General features: G+C 46.5%; 1 protein-coding gene across 1 annotated transcript in view; it reads left to right on the top strand.

The window, feature by feature from the left end:
• Positions 1-754: 754 nt before the first annotated feature.
• The window catches only part of LOC125957703 (tyrosine-protein kinase Src42A), a 74,484-nt gene continuing 53,777 nt past the window's right edge, over positions 755-21,461 (top strand). Inside the window, exons 1-2 of the mRNA XM_049690571.1 lie at positions 755-1,606; positions 12,422-12,516. Coding sequence (XP_049546528.1) covers positions 1,331-1,606; positions 12,422-12,516 — 371 coding nt within the window. The 5' untranslated portion in view covers positions 755-1,330. The remainder of the gene's footprint in view (positions 1,607-12,421; positions 12,517-21,461) is intronic.

Below are 21,461 nucleotides of genomic sequence, written 5' to 3'. Positions count from 1 at the left end.
GTAAGTGGGTGCGTGGGTCATGTCATGGCGCGACTGTGCTTGGAATGGCGGGAATTCCAAAGACACCAGGCTGTCAATGACCGCAACTTGGTACCACGAGGGTAGGAAGATGATTGTTCCTAGGACGACCATCAGGGACATTCGGCAACCCGCGCCTATCTTGAGGCCCTATGGGGAGAGGGGATAGGCCTAGGCCGAATCCGCTCTTTAAAGTACCTTGGTACATACGTCGTAATTTTGGAGGGAAATCTGGGATTGTGGATGATGAAGTAGGTGGTTTGGATCATCATTCCAAAGAAGTCGATTTAGACGGTTGTTTCTTGGTGCAAGTGCCTTGGCACTGCTTCTCCTTTGTGTGTAATCTCGAAAGAGGAAAGCCGCGAAAGGGAGGTAAAAGGAACTAAACGACTGGTTTAGTGGGTGGGTGTCCCACACTGTTCCTGGTGTCTTTGCTCAAGTTCGTACATAATTTATTCCACTATGCTTGTAAAATTAAAAAAAACGGCCGATTCAAATTGAACCTCTCACAAACCTCACCACGATGAGAAGATTTCTCACTGACATTGACATTGCGAGCTCACTCTCCACCATACTGAGGAGTCCACATGCTTAGCAACAGTGAGCGCAACAGCTCACTGACCGTCAATTTCTATAGTGAGTCGACCAGCTCAAAGCGCGAGTTGACGAACTCGCTACTGCGGACTGTTGCGTTCACTGTTGCGAGGCAAGCGACGGCGACGGATTTTCTTTTTTTAATCAAAACTTCCTCGCCCCCGACGAAATCGGCCACCAAAAATCGGGCCTCTCGCTATAAAATTAATCCTTTTTTACTTGCCGTAAAGTGGAATCGCGGGTGTTCGCTTCGCTCGGAACAGGGTGTGTGTTGCGGGAGGGTGTTGTGTGAAATTTGTTGTTATATTTGTTGGCAGAGTTTTGTCGGTCGCACCCCAAAAAACAACAGGTGAAAAACGGGTTTGTGTGTGAATTCGCGTGTGGAAAATCCTGCGAAAAGCAGCAAAATCAATGAGAAAAGCCACCGCGGCTGCCCCGCTGGCATCGAGGGTAGAAGAAGAGGGTGGTGGGCGGTGCGAAAAGCAAAAATAAGAGCCCGAGTCCGAGAGTGCACGGCCAGTTTTGCTGGGAATTTGATGGGCCTCCGTTTTGAAGTGCAAGTGAATGGCAAAAAGTGTTAGGGCGAAAGAAAAGCGAAACGCTAGACTCGGAAAATAGCGAAAAGCGGGTGTGGCGGCGTGGAAAACCCCAGCGACGGAAAGAAATCTCACCCCCTCAGTCGCGGTGTAGAGTTTTTGGTGTTGAAGAGTGAAGAAAAATGGGAAACTGTTTTAGCAGTACGGCGAAGGCCGATCCGAAAGCCGAGATCGGAGCCACTCCGATGGACAGCGAACCGGTACTGCCGGGCAATCCGGTGGCCACTCCACCCCAGGAGCAGTCCATTCGACAACCGATGCCCGCCCTGCCCGACCCCGGAAACGACTCCATCAGCACGGCCAAGATCTTCGTGGCGCTCTACGATTACGACGCCCGCACCGACGAAGATCTGAGCTTCCGGAAGGGAGAACACCTGGAAATCTTGAACGACACTCAGGTAGGCCAAAACACCTTCACTTGCAGGAGAAACAGAAGTGGGAAGAAGGGAAAGAACCCCGCCCTGCCCTTGAAGATGCCTGGAAGAGACAAACAGAACACAAGAAGGGCGCTCTGCTCTGACTTATGCTTCGGTTTTATGGTCGTACAGGGTGGGTGGGTGCAGGGAAATCAGGAATTTTGGGATCGTAATCTTGGGATAAACAGCGGCCTCCACGCACACCACGTAATGCCTCTCACGCACACCGGGGTCGTGGTATTTTTGTTATGCTTTTTTTTGTTTGGAATCATTTTGTGTGTGCCAGAAGATCCACATGAAGACCGCCGTAATTTGAGACCTCTGGCCAGCAGGAGAAAACAAGAGGGAGAGAGAGAGGAAGAGAGGCTGCAAAGGAAGGTGTCCGGGTCCACGGACTAGAGCATAGGTTTTTATGTGGTTTCGATCGCGTTGGCCTGTCCGGGAGGAAGAAGATAGACGGGTTTCATTCAGCGAGACCAGCACCAGAAGCCGTTCGATCATCTCTCCCGCATGATGAAATAATGTTCGTTAATCGGTCGGTGCGGTGCTCCCCGAAATCCCGGAACGCATCATCAAGCGGCAAAGATTATTCTCGAGACACCGCCATCTGGTCCCGCGCTTATGGACGTTCGTCGTTGCATTAGACATGCGCTTCATTTTTGGGTGGCGCAATCTACAAACGCGTTGTTCGGTGCGCTTTGTTTCAGTCTGCAGGTTTGAATTTGCCTACAAAAACCATGCATGTCTTAAGAAATTGATCACGAAACTGACCTGAATTCCGGCCCACAGGCCACATTGTGTCCCAGATGCAAGAATATCAATAACAAAAAATACTCGTATAGATTTTCGAATTAATGACCAGCATACCGCTTATGAAAGTCGTTTAGCCTAAAGGATCTGGAATAAAACGTCCGTTAAATTTGAATGGATGAAAAAGCAAACCGTACATTAACGCAAATCAGTTGGATCATTTCAAGCTTCTTTTTAAATCAAATTCTGTTTTAATGATTATTGAACTGTTTTATGAACTCTATTCGACTCTTACGTTGAAACTGGCAAAATAAAACAGCCGTTAAAGCGTTACAAATGCCCGATTCTACAGATAAAATTCAGTCGAACGTTCTCTACAACCCTGGGATCTCTCAGTGTGATTTTACTAATGGTACAAAAATACTCACGGACCACGTCACAATTCGGCAAATATGTTTGTGAGAATGTTTAAGATCGTATTATACCAGAAATAGCCAAATATTACCTTAGCACTAAGCTTGATTACCCTAATTTGTGCAAGGAATCAGTAAAAACAAGTGTTGACCAAATTCAATGCATTTAGATGGACACTGGAACACACGTAAAAATGCATTTTGACGAATGCCAGCAAACAAATTTGACTTTTGCCAATCATAGAGGAATAAATTTGCCCGTAATATAATGATTGATTTCATAGCTAAAACTATCGATCCTCCGAATTGTCCTGATTTTTGTTCTATTGAATTCTATTGGACAGTAATCAACAGGAAATTTTAAAAATATATCAAAAATGTATAAAAACAAGCTGAAATAGAGCCACTGCAAATGAGATGACGTACTAAAATGTTTGATAATGTCAAAGTAAAAGCATAAAAAGTCACGTAAAAGCAATGTAAATTTGCATCACTATTTCTCATGACCCTTTCGTTTATTTTTATGTCATTTAATTCCAGAGATATGAATTATTATGGGTGTCCAGATTCTAATTGGTTCAGGCATTATCAAGAGCAGAATCCATTCTTCGTTCAAAAAGAATCAAAATCTATGATTATATCCTTAACAACTCTGACCAAAAAGTTGCCCTAAAGCAACCAGAAATCGGTCATGTTTATGTGAAATTTATCAAAACAAGGAGGGTTTCAGAAATACACACATATTTGCACAATACTTACTTTCTTATCGCCGCAACTCCCCAGCGATCTTGATCTACTACAGTATAACATTTGCGCATTACTGGCCATGAAAAAGGAAAAAAAAACAATAAACATAACTCAAAAGAAAGCCCAAATTGATTAATATCCATTAGAAAAATCGGCTCCCTTACCAGAAAGTATCTAGCTACAAGATAGGTGAAATGTAATTTTTTATTTTAAAATTAAGTCAATGCATGGATGAAGATCTTTTATATGTCAATAAGACAACAAATCGATGTTCGTCAACAATCAAATGAGGACAAAAACACGACTTAATCCAAATGGCTTACATCACTGATTTCAATCACATTGTTGAAGGCTATTAGGCCTACATTAACTAGGAATCCCACAAAAGTTTTAGGAATCAATGTTCCAAAAGAGCTACTACGCAAATACGCACGTCAAACAATAATGTAGCATACTACTCAGAAGACAGAGCTGTGCTCTTTTCACAAAAAGTGTGTATAATAGAGAATAACACAATGGCATTATTAATACTTAAAAAAGAAAAAATAGTTGAAGGAAAACAAACGGAAGCCACCCGCGCCTTTATCACTGCATTACATGTCTTACCATTCCATAATGAATGGTTGTAATAGAAACGCTTATATATTAAATTTTAGATAAACTCAACAAGTGTAACAACAGTGCGGAACGACTTGCTATCGATCGATGATGCAGGAAAAAGAAAACGTTATTTTGAGACCCTTATCGGCTTGCTCATCTAACGAACCGGTACCATCGACCTCTCCTCCCCAGACGAGAGCGTTATGATGATCGATAATGTTTTTCGCAACGGCCCCGGCTGCGGATTGTTGCCAAAAACGTGTTGAATCCGGCACGCCAAACGGGCAAACCAAGAAGAGGATGGCACACATAACATACCCGGATCACGACTGGCCAGACGTTCCGCTACGGTTGAATAGCCCCGCGGTCCGCACATCTGGTGCTGATAGTACAACGATTCGTCTTATCGCAAAGCGCTAGAGACGGTCCCAGGAGTAACGTGCTCTTGCTGCAGGCGCTACCACCATTCGCGAGGTTTCGGTTTGTCACCAATTAATACACTCTCCGGAATGTTTTTTGATACAATCAACAATCACGAACGCTGGCCAGCAACGGCGGTGATCCAACAACTCCGAGCTTCGTGCTGTCCATTAGCATTATTGGTAAACGAAATGGGAAAATGGGACAGAATGATGGGTGTGATGCTCCGAGCAGAGAGCGACTCTGCGGGAAAGGTGACCATAATCGCTCCATCGCTTAACAATGTAAAAGTGGCCGCGACCATTTTAAGTGTTTTGTAACAAACCACAATCAATAGTTATTTCTGTTAAACGCTCCTAATACCTGTAATCGAGCGTTTTAGGTCTGCAAACGCAAACCATTTTCGGGCAACAGTAGATCGATCAAATGACTGCGCAGCATTGCAGCTGCTGGTGGTTCGAAAGATAAACCGATTGCACAATTCCGTGGCTTATCGTGGTATCTTTTGGCATCGATTGTACGACCCAACATTCGAACTTCCCATCACGGAACATTGTTTCGCAATTATTATCGCACCCCTTTGCGTGGCTTTACGTTGTGATAACGCACTATCGGCGGTTCGGCAGAATTTTTCCAAGAAATAGAAAGTAAAATCCTAGCACCGCAGCCAGCCTCTAACCTTTATCAGTGACAAAGTGCCCGCTGTGGAAGTGCTTTGCTGGTCATGCTGCTGCCTTTTTACTTTCTGGTGGTTACTCTCGTCAGTGTTTCATGGGATGGCCATAAAAGCAACTCCTTTGAAGATGGATCTTTCCACATACATAGACCATCAGTCGGGCGGACGAAATATCGATTCGGCGACTCCAGTAGCTTCTGTGATTTGGGGTCATAAAAACGTTCTGCAACTTTAAAGCTTTAGTCAGCTAAGATCCAAAATCGTTGTTGATATCGGGGGTGATTGGGGCTTTATTACTAATCTTATGAACTTTGTTTGGAAGACGTGTATAAAACGTTTGCTTGGACGTGTAATACGTTTGTCCGAATGGATCAGATGATGCACCGTTGTAGAAGTAAGGTAACGTGTCCAAAAAGATCGAACTATTATCAATCAAAGAGACGCTAGATGCTACAGGTATGAAATTTATTAGAGCGAAATGGTCGCCTAATAACAAATAATAATGCACATTCATCAAAACTGCAATCAGCCTTTTGCATTTTGAAAATTACAATCAATTAGCTCCATACGTATGCACATCATTTTGTATTTTTAAGCAATCCGAAGCTACAACATGTGTTGTGATTCCGGATTATAAATGAATCAAAGCTTTCCTCTTAGCCAGCCAAGCGTAGCGGATACCCTGAAAGATGTCGTTCACTGCTTTTAAAAGGCGGAAACTATGTGCACGACGCTTTGCAGCCTTCACTCCCTTGCGAAACTAGAGCGTCTCTAGAGAATGATGAGCATTCTGAAGTTTGTTTGGCCTAGATTTTGGAACTTCCGTTTAAAAAAAACGGTTTTTTGATTCCCGAAAGCAGCGAGAGCGTGCACTGTGCGCTGTGTTCCGTTCCGTTTCGTATTGTTTCATTTTCCGGTTTGTATTCGTTGTCGCTGCTATTGAGCTCGAACTGGCCAGGCGTCTGGGAAAGGGAGAGGATCTGACAAAACAGAACGAAACTCATGCTTCGTGTCCTTGAGTTTTGTTGTCCCGAAACCGCAATGTGCCAATCGCTTACCGACGAAGGCTCAATACTTCCCACAATCCCAGAGTACATAAAACAAGCGGGGAAGCGATAGATAAGCGTCGCTTGGTGGGTCACGTCACGTCACATCGCCTTTCCTTCCATGACCAGACCATATTATATATGCTACGGTCAGGCAGGTGCATGAATCACACATTTGGTTTCACATTTGAGTGATTCATCAACTTACGCTTCGACGCTATGATGCCTCGTTGTTGTTGCTGTTGTTGTCCGGCATTGTGCCCCCGTATGGTCAAAAGACCCATAGAGCTTGTGTACCCGGGCCGATATATACTCGCGTTATGTTGCTGTTTTCCAATAGCTCAAGTGAAACCCCGTCGATGGCCAACTGATTTGGGTTGGGCGGCGCTCTGTAGCTTCTCAGACCGTTACACAACGTCGTACGCATCATCGGCGAGCTCCTCGGCGAGCTTTTCCGTTCATTTTCTCTGCTCCTCACCACGTTACACATTTGGTCGAGGCACGCAGGCACGCTGTTCGCTTGCAGCCGAGTCCGGCTTTTATCAGCGCGCCTTAGTAGTTGCCTTACTCCCCGACCGGTGGTGGCTAATGTTTGGCCACGACGCACGATCGATGGAGGGGCCCGGAGCACAAGGGGTAGTGATGATAGATGTCGGTGTGTGGTGTGTTCACTTTCGTTCGCGAATGTATTTCGCGGGTTTCGCATGATTGTGCATCGCGATAAGGTTGCACATCGATGTTTTTTTTACTTCTTCTGTTTTCTGTTGCCAAGATGTGTTTACTTCATTTAGCAAATCCAACCAACGGATAAAGGCACGTACCAGAGGCAGCAAGCCCAAGGGAGATACACGCACGCGGGGTGAGACACTGGAAGCCATCAACATCATCATCATTAAAGTTGATGTGATTCCGTCTCGTCATCCGTTTTTTATCTCGTCTCCTATACTCCAGGAGCACATACTTTTGCTATGCTGTTTGCCGGTGCTGAGAGGAGTAATGTAAGTGCCAATTGCCATTTTAGCATTTCACTATTTCACCATTTGCATCGATTCTACAGCACCGCCAGCAAGGAGGGAACAAGAAGAGAGGTGAAATTTATCCGGACGCCGTAAACTAGAAACGGATCCCTCCCATCCCCACTAACTGACCGGTCTGGGTTGGAGCTTTGCCACTGGCTGGCTTGACCGGCAAGTGGCAAGTGCTGCGTTCACGTGTGTGTACGTGTTGCTATTCGTACGTGATCTGGCGTACCGAAGCATGGGCAGCATGAGGAATCGTGTGTCCCCGATCCTTTTAACCCCTCCGTGTTTCTTCCCACTTGCATGCCTGACCGAAACACGTCACAGCGGACATTTGAAGCACATTTTCTCTTACGGATCTAAAGTAGGTTTAGATCTTCTTTAAGTTTGTGATTCAAATTAAGAAACAATCGATTGTTTCTTTCGCGACTTTGTGGCTTCGCTGCAATCACAGACCATGCTATTGCTCTCTGAGCACTACGAGGCTCGCTTCCTCCTCTCTTGCTACGTCTTTCGCGGTCACATCACACACACATACACTGTTCGGATCGGATCCCCTTCTTAAGCCCAACGTGGTGCCCACCACGACCACAAGTGGTGCTCGCCGGAAGCGAAAGTCTTTCTCCTCCATCTTGTGTCTCGCACCCATCGCATCGCCTCGTTGCAACCGATTGAATGCTGCCGGACCATGTCGCCCTGACATGGTGGTGGCAGTTGACATGAATTGGACCTGTGTGTGTCTGTGCTCTCGTGATATGATTTGCCGTCTGCCGTCTGCTGGTACTATAGCGATGCACCAGCAGCGGCAGCAGCATTAAAACCTTCCTCATGAGCTGTCGGGTCTGCGTCGCAAACGCCGTTGATTAGATAATAATGTGTAAATGCCCGAATGACGACGAATGGCAGCCAGGAAGGCAACAACGTGGAAGCAACGAACCCCGGGCATTGAGCAACAATCACGCACGACTGGCACGGCAAGACACAGAGCCAGACCCAGGCCCCAACTGAAGGCACAGAAGGCGGCTGGCGGCCTGTCTGCCACTTTCTCTCGAATGCTAGTAGAGTTCGCGGTCAATTTTTGGGCTGCGAAATTGTTGGTCATTACCGGGGCAAGGGAGGGAATCACGCAATCAGTTAACACCTCAACCGAAGCGACTCGGTCTCACCGTCAAAAAGAAGGTGTCCAGGGGGGCTCCCTTGCCTCGCCGATTCTACTGAATGAATGGAAGATCCGGACAAATGCACGCGGTTCCCACCGATTCCACCACATCATGTGTCGACAGATGACGATGATAGTGTGGACGACGCTGTGTGGTTTATGTGACGGATGGACTCTGTTCTGGATTAGAGAAGGGAATGACCGGGGAAGGGTGTGGTGTGGGACAGTAGAATGCGATTGTTTCATTCTTGCGCCAGTAATGGACACCGCGTCGAACACGTGACCATGTCGATGATTGTTCGCGTTGGCGTTTTGTAGTGTCTGCGGACTGAGAATAGTCATTTGTTTGCACCGATCGTTCTGTCGGTCATTTCGACAAACAAAATATGATTCCTTCTTGGCTTGGATGGGAAGAAAATGGTTAACTCCAAGACGAATGTGAAAGGCAAGTTGGTAAGATGCATTCTATAGCGAACTGCGCTTGTCACCGCTGCCTATCTCTCTCCAGCACGAGTGTGCGTCACCAGTTGGTGCACGAGAACGTGAGTACGCGCCGGCCACGGTCCCCAGCTCCACGATGCAGTCACTTCCGTTCGTATAAACCGAGGACGCCGTAAGCGATCGCCGTTGTATTGCCGGTCTCTCTCTCTCTGTGTCAGCGCTCTCGGGAGGGTGACAATCTAATAACATAAACCCGATGGATCGGAGGAGAAGCATAGTGGTGGTGGTGGTGCTGTACCGGATGCACCTTACGGTGGCCTCTCCATATCGGGGTCTGGGAACTACGCCATAGTGCGATGATAATATGTCACACACTCCAGCCACACCGAGTGGCCGTTGTCTTGCATGCGTTTTGATCGCGGCGTTGTTTTTCAATTATCGCGCCCGCACCCCGTTCCTGCCAATGGCTGTCTGAGGTCCAGTCACCAGCAACAGCAACAGACCTGTCGCACTTCCCGTCGCAAGATCCCGCGTGATCGGGCAACAAGATGGATAACAGCAGCAGCAGCAGCAGCAGCAGTCCAGCCGGTCCTCTGAAGTCCGTCCGGCTGACCTTACGTCTCGATAGCGAAACAACAACGCGAAGAAGGGTGGAGCGAATGTGAAGCAGCTCTCCAGCGCCAGTCCCAGTCCCAGCCATGCGCGGCGCGAACAGCGAGCGAGTGAGCGTAGGGGAGCCGAGTAATGGGGAACCGGTTTGTGGTCCCTGGCCGGATGGAGCAGTGGAGCAGGAGACGTAGGTAAAGGAAGAAGGGGGTTCGCTATTTTATGCTATTTGGCTGCCTGCCTGCCTGCTGCTGGTGTCCGTTTGATGTTGTGCCTCTCGCAGACCGCAACACGCGCGTACGGCGACGACGACTGACGACGAGTATGTATCGTTTTGTTTTTGTTCGTTGCTCATTGTGGTGGTGGTCGCTTCTCACGGCATGGCACGGCATGGTGCTCGTTGGTTTGGACTGCTTCTCCTCCTGCACAGCATCCCACACGCGAACCCGTTTACTCTCTATCCCCACCTATAGTCCGCGTGCCCTCCAGTCGTCGTCGCAGAATCCTCCGGCGATTGGGGCGCGCGAGATGTCATCATGCTCTGTGGTCGCGGCGTTACCATTCTGCGCTGCCATTTTGTTTCTTCTTTCACTTGACTCTCTGGCTCTGGCTGGTTTCGCACGATTGGGTCGGGCCGGGCTCGTGTTGTGCATGCATCGATTCCTCCGTGACTCTGCTCCGTGAGGCTGAACCGGATCTTGGCGGTCGACATGTTTGCTGACGCTAATAATGATCGAATTGATTTGACGTTTCCCGTTGTCCTGCGTTGCGAGTGCGAAAAAAACAGTATTCTAGACAGATTCCTTCCTTCCTTCCTTCCTTTTGGAGAACGTGAATCTATCAGACAAGAGGAGTGCAGAGCGTTCGTAGCGATTTGTAAATATTATCTTCAAACAGCAGCAGTAACGGACGAAGCGCGTAGGCTGGTGGTTGGTATTGTTTTGTAATGGAAATAGTCAGATTAACGTTAATTGTAACTCAGCATTCACCCCTCGCTGGGTTGATTCAGAATTATTTCCAACGCTGTATGCCTGCCACCAGTACTTGTATTGGACGAGTGGAGACGTAGGAGTAATAAGCGTGCAGATGGTAGACAAGAAAGAAATCAAAATTTGTACGGACAGTGAAGGACAAAGCAATGTGCACAGTTTTCGGGTAGCTTTGAATTTATTTTAAAAAAAAGGACTTAGAAGAAAAGTAAGGTTGTATAGTATTAGTATTTATTAGCAAGACCAAATATTTGACAACAAGAAATCTTATCAAGATTAAAAGGTAACGTCCAAATTGCCAGAAATTTTCTAGGAACTTGGCACTTGGCTCGAAACAGCAAAAGTATTTAAAAGGGATAGGGTCGAATTAATCAAATATTTTTTGATTTGAATCTGATGTAGCCACAATACACCATTAAAACATGCCGAGTGACGAATCATGGTAAGCAGGGACCACCATTTCAATGGCAGTTTAGGAATCAATCATCCCAAGATGGATACTGTGCGCCATGTGGAAAAGAAACCCCGCATTCTGGATGATTTGCCAGAAAAAATCATGTTCTATGAATTCGCTTGATCAGTAAACGATCAATTAGCACAGTAAAATCAAACAAAATATTATTGTAGGGATAAAATCAGGTAGTTTGGTATCCCATACCCATTAAAAGTTGTCGCCCTTTGCTGGCAGAAAATGAGAGAAGTCATAAGAAATAATGTCCCAGCCGAAAATTCTAATTAACCTCTCTAGTCTAGATATTTGGCCACGACAAATAAAAATAAATAAGCATAGAGGAAGATTTGAGTAGCAATAGAACTCTTCAATAGTTGATTACACAATTTAAATATTTTTAAATGGTCACACAGTGGTTTTGCTTTGTGCATAACTGTATTCGAGCAGCATGTAGCAGCGTTGAGCTGGCAGGGGGCTACAATATCATTCCAATTCTTATGACTCAACTCACGTCATTGCAATGCGCTCATGCGGGATTGATAAAGTCCCAGCGCATATGCCCTGTGCTGCCTGACCACTGCTCAAGGTCGGTTGACGCTGAATGATCATAAGCCGTTGCGGGTTCTTTGCCTCAGTTGAATGGCTTCAAAGTTGCAGTTTAGCGAAGGTTCGCAGCAGGTTGAACGGGGGGGTCTTGTCGAAGTGAACGTCAGCCAGTTGTTGATGCTTTCGTTGTCCTTTTTCCATTCATTTTTCCCGCCTGATGCCTGATTTTTCCCGAGCCTCTTTCATTAAACCGGAAAATATTATAGATAATAAAATGTCGTCATTGCAAAAGTGATGCGGTCAGGTTCATTTTTAGATTGCTTGTCGAACGAATGGCTCAAGTTAACAGTAAACGAGGTACGGATAGTAGTTGTGGTCAAGTGGCTACTTCCGTTCGACGTCCGGGTCCGGGGCGGCGCTCGTGAGCATGACACGCTAGCTAACGATTTCCTGTTTCCAATAGTTTACGCCTTCAACTGGTTGGCAGGGCAGGGCGTTACTTATTAGATTTCAATTTAGTTTCTCACCATGCACGACGTTCCTGCGTCGTCGGTAGTCGGTTTGCCGATTATCGGATAGTGCGACGACGGACGATGCATCGAAAGCAGCTGTTGGTTGGTCGCGGTTTGGTCCGGTACATCATTCTGTTAGTGAATCTATCCTCCACTAATCAGTCAATCCTTCACTCAACGAACATTCGATTATGGGTCGCAGTCGCGGAGGGGATGGACCTTTCGTGTTTCGTTTCTCTCAGCGCAATTAGTGGTGCTCGCCTGGCACTAATTGCGTAGCCGTCGCGCCGTGCAAAATCGATATCGCGCCTAATGAAACGTAAACCGACGACGCCATCCATAAGGAAGGGGGGATTTGTTGGGTCAATGCTTCTAATTCTAATGATTCTATCTGGTTTTGCTTTCTTTCTCTTTTTTCACAGGGAGATTGGTGGCTAGCGCGGAGTAAAAAGACAAGACAGGAAGGCTACATTCCTTCAAACTACGTTGCCAAATTGAAATCCATCGAAGCGGAACCGTAAGTAATCCTTTGCACCGAACGTTCGAAACTGTTTGCGTTTGTCCGCCTATTTGTAGCCTCCCCCCTGCTCCTGCCATGTCGGGTTGTGGTTCGTCTTTATGAACATGGTTGTCTCGAAACTAGGTTAAGCGATTTGTAAAGTTAGGAGTGTAACACAGCATGGATGGCAGCCAATTGTGTCATATCTGACGAATCAAACACCATCTGGACCATCGAATGTCGGGTGAGAAATCATAGAAAGGCTACTGCCGCCGCCAACTACGACGTCGTTATGAAATGTCCTAATTTCGTGGCTCACGACATCTTCCCTTATCATCGGAGATAAAAACTGGCACCATCTCGTCGTGCAGTGCATAACGATGACGCTCCTCCGCCTTATGCTTCTGGTAGACAATCGTAATTGATTGCCTTACAGTCAGTAACGATCAATGCTCTCGAGCTCCATCCACCAATCCACCGGTTCACTGCGATGCTGGGTATGAATTATTCATCTGTTTAGCGCGCGGCCATTAATGTGTCACCTCCTTCATCGAATCGAAGCCAACGAATCGTGTCCATCTCGTTTCCTCGAGAGTATAGCGTGATCACATCTGCCTGCGGGGCTAATCAGAAATTTTAATTTGAATTTAAATCATTTATCAATCACGCTCTGATAAACTTACGTTGAGGCACCACGACGCATCGAAGCAAGCATATCACTTTGATTAGCTCCATTTTAAATGTGTTTTTTTTCTCATTTCTTCACTGTTTACCTCCAAAGCTCATCATCTAATATCGTAATGGTAGCGTGTGGCCTTCGCTAAGTCGTTTCAAACATTGTGCCCGAAATTTTCCCTCAACAACAGCGGTGCATGATGCTTTCCATCCCTGTGGAATGCAGCCATCCCTGTGTCGAGTCGACCCGGTAAATTCATCTGTGTTAATAATTATGTGCGCTGCCACACGTGCCACAGCACACGCCGCACCACTCCTTTCGTCGCTCCCAATACTACGCTAGAGGAATGGTCCAGTTGTGATGATGAAAACCCTGTGCTGTGGTGTGAGATCTGTGCAAGTGGGGCAACATCACTATTGACTGACAAACTGAGGGAACTTGGGCTTGGGCTACCGAAACGGAAAAACGGTCAGCATTATTCACATGCTTTGACGCAAAGATGTGCAACCGACTGAAGCCGGGAGCGGATCATCTTGCGGGGAGCGATTATCTCGGTGTGTTTTTCTGTTTGCGGCTATCCGTGTCCGCTGTGGTTGGTTTTATCCGACTCCAAGGTTTACCAAAAAGCGGTGCTCCGCTTTGTTTCTATCACACGCCACACACACGCTGTGTTTATCCATGATGAGGAATGAAAACTCATGCCCCGCACCGTAACACCGTCAGCACGGATGCATGAGTGATAATGAAGAAGAGATTTGGAAATGTATCTCAGATCCAAGCGAAGCGAAAAAAATGAAACATTTAAACAACGAAAAAAAAGACGAATGAGACAGAGAGAGAGAGAGAGAGAGAGAGAAAGGTCCACATGGGCACAAACTACGACACAATAACATGCCAGTTTCCACTTGCGTATTTTCCACTCTTGTAGTGCACCGGTGGTAGCATCAAAACAAAATAAATATGTAACGAGGGAAACTCTTATGCCTGGAAGGCTGAAGGGTGGTGCTTACCATGAGAGAAGAAGTCCAAACGAGACGTGGCGGTAAAAGTGAGAAAAGCATTTGAAGTAGTGAAAATGCGCTTGTGATGGTGGTACATGATGCGCCCATCGTTGCAGGAGCAACAGCTGCTGTATACCACATTGCGCATTCCGGTGTAGGAACTGGGTGGCCAACGCTGAAATGAAACTGAAACTTCTTCCGGAATGTAGATTAAGACCAAAGCACGATGCCACCTTCATCCGGCCACAGCTCTCCCCGTTGGTGGTGGAATGAAGATGCAAACTGGGCGCGATTGAACCTAGCAGAGTCTTCTCAACCCCTTTCTGGCACGTGGCACGACGACGAGGTTGTGGGAGGAATTGTGTTGAAGGCCCTCATCGGTCGGCGTCTGTTCGCCGGCTTTTTTCCAGGGACAAAACACCGACAAGACATTAGTTTGCATGAATAATTAAATTTTCGATTATATGCTAACGCCCTAGAGGATGCGAAAATGGTTTCACACGATCGTCGTCCCCAGTTCCCCGGTCAGTCAGTCAGTCGGGGTCGGTCTGTGTCCGTTTTGTTTGAAATTACTTTGCCGTGCCGGCACCGGGCAGACATCCCTCGGTGGACAAGTAACGATCGCGATAAAGAATTTGACGAGGTTGCATTTTCACATGGAATCATCTAGTGAAGGCGATCTGTTGGTAGTATTGCATGTTATTAGGTTGTGTCGTGTGACAATGAGCGAAAAAAGGGGGGAGAGTTAAGGCAACACAACGGAGATGCAACTGGTTAGCCATCCATTATAGTCCCTAGAATAGCATAAATAGCAAGGTGTCATCAATGCCAATTGAGGAGCATAACGCACAACTCGACATAAAGCAATTTTAATCAATCTACTACCACCTTCAGCGCAATTACTATTTGGTTGCCAATTGTGATCATTCATTATGGCACGTCCAGTCGCACAATTACTGGACCACACTTTGGGGCTGTAATTTGGCGTTCAAACAGGCCCCCCCCGGCTGGTCCAAGTGTTTGCTGGTTTTTTGCTGGTATTTGTTCATTTCGGAGCTGTTTTCTCTTGCTTCGGGAGACCAAAGCTTTGACTGCTGCTGGAGGTGGTGGTGCTCTTTCGGCTAACGACCTGTGGAAAAGTGAAAATTACAATTTAAAGTAAAATTTCATTTCATTCACCTTTCCTCTCGTGCACGCGATGCGAGAGACGAAAGATGACTGGCCATTAGCGGCGGTGGCGACGGGCACGGCGACGGCAACACGAGCTCGTGAAAGGCGGCAGTGCAGCGAAAGCTCGATTCGCCATTCGGCTTTCAGCAGGAGCCTTTGGTCTCGCGGTCGGTGATCTGTGATATCAGATGCGCGATGGTCCAGTGATGTTTGGACGAAGGGAAGGGAGCGGATCATCGTAGAGGAGCGCACTGCGGTACAACATAATTTAAGATTGGTAGGGGCACATCGTCACGGCGGTGCCGGCTCCTCGGTTCGTGATGCCAGGCGCATCGGATGCGTTCACTTTCGCCGCTCGTGAGTGAGTTTTCTCTTAAATCAAGGTGCTCCTGCTTTAGAAATGGAAGAAACGCTAGACGTTTGCGTTTGGTAGAGAGAGAGAAAGAGATCTTGGCGTCTAGTCGCCAGGAAGGTTTAGTTAACGGAAATTCATCAGGTCCGGTTAGTGGTCCTGTTGTGTATACGTTTATTAGAACTCGCCTCGCGGGGCTGTAAGTTACTTTGTTGCAAAGAGCGCAGGTGACGCCACAACCAGCATCATTAATATGCTCCAATGCGAAATGCAAACCAAGAGATGTGTCCGCTCTATTCTCGATCGAACTCACCATAGGGGAGCATAGTTATGAACCGCGTGTAGTGGGGATGGACGCAGCGGCGTGCTACCATTGCGGAAATGCGAAGCCAGTGAGAAAACCTATTTTTGAATACCTTCATCCATTCTCTCGCTCTCGGCTACGCACTGCGGTGTCTGCAACACGTGGTGAACGTCCCGTTGCACTACTAGCTAACAATCGAGCGCGCGCTGACTATGGTACAGGTCTATGCCCGAAAATAGACATCCCCTCACGGTGCTCACGCGAGCAGTGGAGAGCAGCAGGAGGAGGAAACTCCGGGACAGAAAGATGTATGTTTATGCTCGTGCGATTCATGTGCGCGGAAAGCGAAGCGGCGGTCGGGTGCGTTGGAAATCGGATTGATACAGTTCCACGAATGGTACAGGAAATGAGTTCGATTTGTACCGATTTGACGTGGACAGTGCTAAATGGAAGTGATTAATCCACACTCACCGAGGGTACCGTTTGTAGATCTTTTTCGAGATCTTTTTCTCTCCCTCCCCTCTTTTCTATTGTGATATTGGTGGATTTTCTTTGATCCTCTTCCGTATCTGGTTGAATATGCAACTCGCAATAAAGCCGGAAAACTATTACCGGTGTGAATTAGTTCGTGCGTTGTTAGTGAAAACAATTTTGCTAGCTTGTTGCCAACTTTTGCGTTTGATAGTAACTGCTATTGCAGTATAAGTAAACATAAAGTGCTCATAATTTTGCAACTGAAAATATTTACTGAAATGTTATGTAATGCAGAAAAACATTGCATATTTTTTATTATTAAGAAAAGTGCTACAGAAAGTAATCGTTTTTTATGTTGACAAGACAAGAAGTATAGACAAGAAACCCATTTTTTGAAACTTCTGCTGCAATAACAGAAAAGAACTCTGATGATCAATAGCAGATTTTATATATTCTGGTATATGGTGTAAGCAAACACATAATACCAATCGACGATCACAGTACTAAAAACACGCCAAAAAGATACTTCAAAAAGTATTTCATAAACGGTTTCTGACTGGGTTGCCTACAATAATAGTTCATGTTTTCGCATAATTCAATCAGAAATTACCAGAAAGATAACACAATATAGAAATTAAAGTTATATTTATTAAAGTACAAAAATGGCACCAAAAAACTGTTAATTATATGACACACAAACCAATTCACGGTTTTTAAACCTTCTTTGCAAAAATCCGTTCTCCGGCATTTGATTGATTCTTTCGAAACATAAGATATGGCACCGACAAGCAACCGAAATGACCCAATGTGTCACCTGTCCCCGTGAACCGGTTTAATAAAATGGGTCAAAGCAACAATACGATTCGCACTGATTGAATGCTCACCTCGACTGCATCCTGAACCGGCGAACCGTATCCAGGTTTCAAGGAAAGCAAAACCACAAAAATCTTTACCATGTTTAAAGAGCGCATAAAAAGCATAAAATAGAGGCACGGTTTCGGTTCGCAACTTCCGCCTCGAATTATCTGTGTCGCTTTGTCGCGAGCGTTGGTCCAACATTTATAACACACGCGCACATACAACTATCCTGCACCCACCTGGTCGCTAATAGCAATTTTAACGTTTGGTATATAGCTCGTTTTTGCACAACCTCTGCTTCCTTCCCTCCGAGCTGGCTCGGCGCCGGATGGGAGGGTGCAGGTGGTGGCATGGTCCGCTGAGCATAAGGCCCATGCTTGCAGATTCGGTGGAAGCGGTTTTCAAACCTCCGCTCCGTTGCTCCGTTGGTCCGCTTCGACTAAGTGAGTTCTAGTGTAGGGGCTTGTTAGTATGCTGACGATGGATGGCGCCAGCCGTAAAGTTGCCGAAATGAAGCCAATGGTATGGGTCACTGCGCCATATCGCGCGCGCGCATCGATGCCGCCATTAATATTGCCTACTGGCCTCCTCTTAGCACGTCCTTCGTGCTCAACCGGTTGGAAAGCGGAAAACTAAGATACATGTGCACGAAATGTTAGGTAATGCCGTGCAATCGGCCACTTACTACGCCCGCGATTGGTTGCTTTGAATGTGTTTGTTCGTTCGTTATTAAACTAATGTTATGAGATTCATCATTTCAGCTGTCTCTAATGTTAGCTTAGGATGTTTCACATTTTATCAAAACGTTTCCAACTGCCATAGAACCCATTCTGCAACCCAGCAGTAGGAAGTAATTGTGATAATAGTGCGTTAAGTCTCGAACTCGCTCGTCGGGCCGGAACAGCGCTTCGAACTGCTTCGAGACCGAACAGTGGCGCCGGATGTGGGCTTGGAGATTGTCAATACATTAGAGCTGCAGTTCGAATCACAACTTCAGGACACAGAAACGACGAACGAGCGGTATTACCCAGTGGAGGTAGTCCGATGCGGAGCCCTGCGAGCTTGATGCCACCGAGCAGTCCCGCACGTTCCGCCGATGAGTGAGATTGAACTGAAAGGGAAAAGAACAGAACCATGGAACATCAGAGGCAGAACCAGGATACCCAGGACAGGGTTCGGCCAGAGCGGTTGAAGGTGGAGGGTTAAATTGGAAAGAGTGGAATTGGAAACCGGCCTCCGGGATCCGGAGGCTCGAACGTTGTGGATAACTCGAATTTTTCGAGCACTTCACCCCATTCGAGCAGCAAAACTCCTGAATGTAGGCAAAGTTAATTCCGTCGTTTGTCGACTTTTTCATCGACTCTTTCGACTTTTTTTTATCGCACGGTAGTACTTAATAAGATGAGAAGAAGAAAATCATTGCTAATTGATCAGTAATAGGCATCTTCACAATGTTCTGAGCGATCCCAAAAGCATTGTCGAACCAGATTGCGAGACCAAACCCCACCTTGACCAAATACATGGTTTCTCTCGCTCTCTGTCTCCGTTCACACAACTTTACTCTCTTCATTTGAACCAGCTGGTAATCCTCGCAACATCACACGAGTTGCTGATTCATACCCGCGGATGGAGTTTCTCGAATGCGTAAGAAAGTACCGAAAGCGAGGCATCGAATTGGGAAATCCCAACAACTTAACCGATCCGGTTAACTATCGTTCAGAGTTGAGTTCGCAATAATTCCAGGGGCAGTTTCGTTCATGATTAACACTCTCCTGCATATCTAGAACATTTGGTTATGTGAATGAGATTAGCATAAGCAGCAATGGAGTGAACACAATTCAACAGGCCCCCTCAACCGGCTATAAAGATTGAATGTTCACATAACACTAAACCCTTTAGTTTTGCTTTTCCTTCATTGAATCATCAGCTGTCATAACTGGCTGATTGCCTGAGTGAATACCGTTAAGAGAGACCCTACGGGGGAGGCTACTGGCGTCACTTCACTGCCAAGGACATATGCCCTTTCTTGGCGTGTGGTGTAATGACGAAACGACTCCGAAGATTGCCACTACCGCCTTGCTCGGGGTGCCCGCAATCCTTTGACATCCTCGGACCTTGGTTAACCTTCAGCGGCAGCGTCTGTTTGGTGTGCGCACGTGAAACTGGCGCCCCGGCGTATATCGTCCCTGAAGTCGGTCAACTGGTCAGTTCAATCAGCGGTGTGACCCGCCGCTGCTCATCGACTGACAACCCAGTTGGGTGATGTGGAGAATGTGGTCAAAATGGGGTTTTCCCATTTGTGTGTTTGTATGATGCTGATGATGATTCGAAGAACTCTCAAGGTGCAGCATCTTGCCATTTTGTCATCTCACATCTCCAGGTCCTGACCATGTACACGTTACGAAACTTTATGTTTATTGGCTTATCGTCTTGTCACGAATGAAGCGGAAGGAATTGTACTAATCGCCATATGTTAATCACTCCGAGGAGTTGATGCGTTTGTTGAAGATTTTAAAATTCTATTCTGTGTTTGGTTGGTGCCATTCCCTTGAAACTCCCATTTCGTCCTTCTCATGATGGATGCCATAAGCCGTACCTTCCATTTTTAATGTCTTCGATAGTGTGCTTTATTAAATCTTTCGTCACTTCTCTGTGTACATTTGCACACGTAAAGCAAGCATCAGCATCTGGTTGATTTTCGACCCCCACGACAGTGTTTGTTTTGAATTTTGGCTTTTGGGCAACATATATGCTGCTCGCGTAGCGTGCATTTGTCAGTGCCCACTCCCGCCGTAGCCGCCGTACTTTCAGGGTCATGTTTTGTTTGGTGATCGACCAATCAATCGATCGCGCCGGTTGTTTGACCCTAAATCTCCGTTACACTCGCGCTATGTTACGTGCCGTGTGCCGTCTCGATGTCATTTAGGTTCGGATTCTGGTTGTTTATTATGTTTCTTCATAAACACATCGAGCCCGGGGCATGTATGCTAACGATCACGGGGACGGGTGCTGTACAGAGCATCAAGTGCGCGCTTGTTGCTAGGCGGAATTCTCTAGCCGGGCGGTTCTCTAGCTCGCAACAGATTCGATTAGTTCCGGGGACTGACATTCCTGACGACGAGACTGCACGACGTTTCGTTTGTTCCTTCTTACTACTGCTTCAACCTTCCGCACGGTGCTGCTCTTGACAATGCGACGTGCAGCAACGTGAATAACATTCGTCTCATCCCCGTAAGCGATCGGTTGCACGTTTCGGCATTCACGCGCCACCGTAAGGAACGTTGAGGTGGTTCTCGTCGGAACGTGGCAATCGATAATGTGTTGTTTGCTTTACCTCAGTATGCTCAGCGGTATTCGGCTACGTGGAGAGATGTGCCATGGAATCTCTTCTCGAGATGATTCAATTTCGGTTTATTCTTCTACAAGTTCTAGGTAGCAACGAGAATGGACTTGTTGTTGACCACAATGAATGTCTTGATTTGTCGCATTTCTCATGTTTTCTCAGACGCTGCGTAAGCATTCGTTTTTCTGCAAGGTTCCGTTTTCGTTTTATCACGTTCCGATCGTGGATTGCTGAGACGCCATTCCACATGCTATAGATCCTAGAATTGGCTGCTGCATTATCGATTGGCACTGTATAATATATAAATCGATTTGATGTTCGATTCATTGGCGCTTAGGAGTAGCGAAAATAATAAAAAGGATAACAAGAAAAGAAGACCATGATATGAGAGAGCCCCCAGACAGAGGCCTTTGACCTGTTTCTGCCAAAGTGCCGCGTGCTCTGTCTACGGGCGTGCCCATGTCTTTCCGTTCGTTTTCGAACTGTTCACTGTCCAAAAACCGACCAAACAACCGATCGATTCGGCAACATTAACGGTACTATCTTTCGTCGATGCTTTCGATCAACGATTCGCGAGGTCGCCAGATGTGGTATCGATGCTTATGCCAGAAAGAGGCCCTATACAAATTTACGTGTATTTTTTTTGTTTTTGTTGTTTTCTTTTCTGTTCCGGACTTCTCAAAATCCCCAACATAATGGAACATGCCACGTCCAAAAGCTGTCTGCAGACACTGGATTGAGGTTATGGTGGTAGTACGTTTGCAGTCTGTTATTATGATTTGCCG

The sequence above is a fragment of the Anopheles darlingi genome, chromosome 3, assembly GCF_943734745.1.
Source record: "Anopheles darlingi chromosome 3, idAnoDarlMG_H_01, whole genome shotgun sequence".
In the NCBI taxonomy this organism is placed as follows: Eukaryota; Metazoa; Arthropoda; class Insecta; order Diptera; family Culicidae; genus Anopheles; species Anopheles darlingi.
This window is presented reverse-complemented; position numbering and strand designations above follow the sequence as displayed.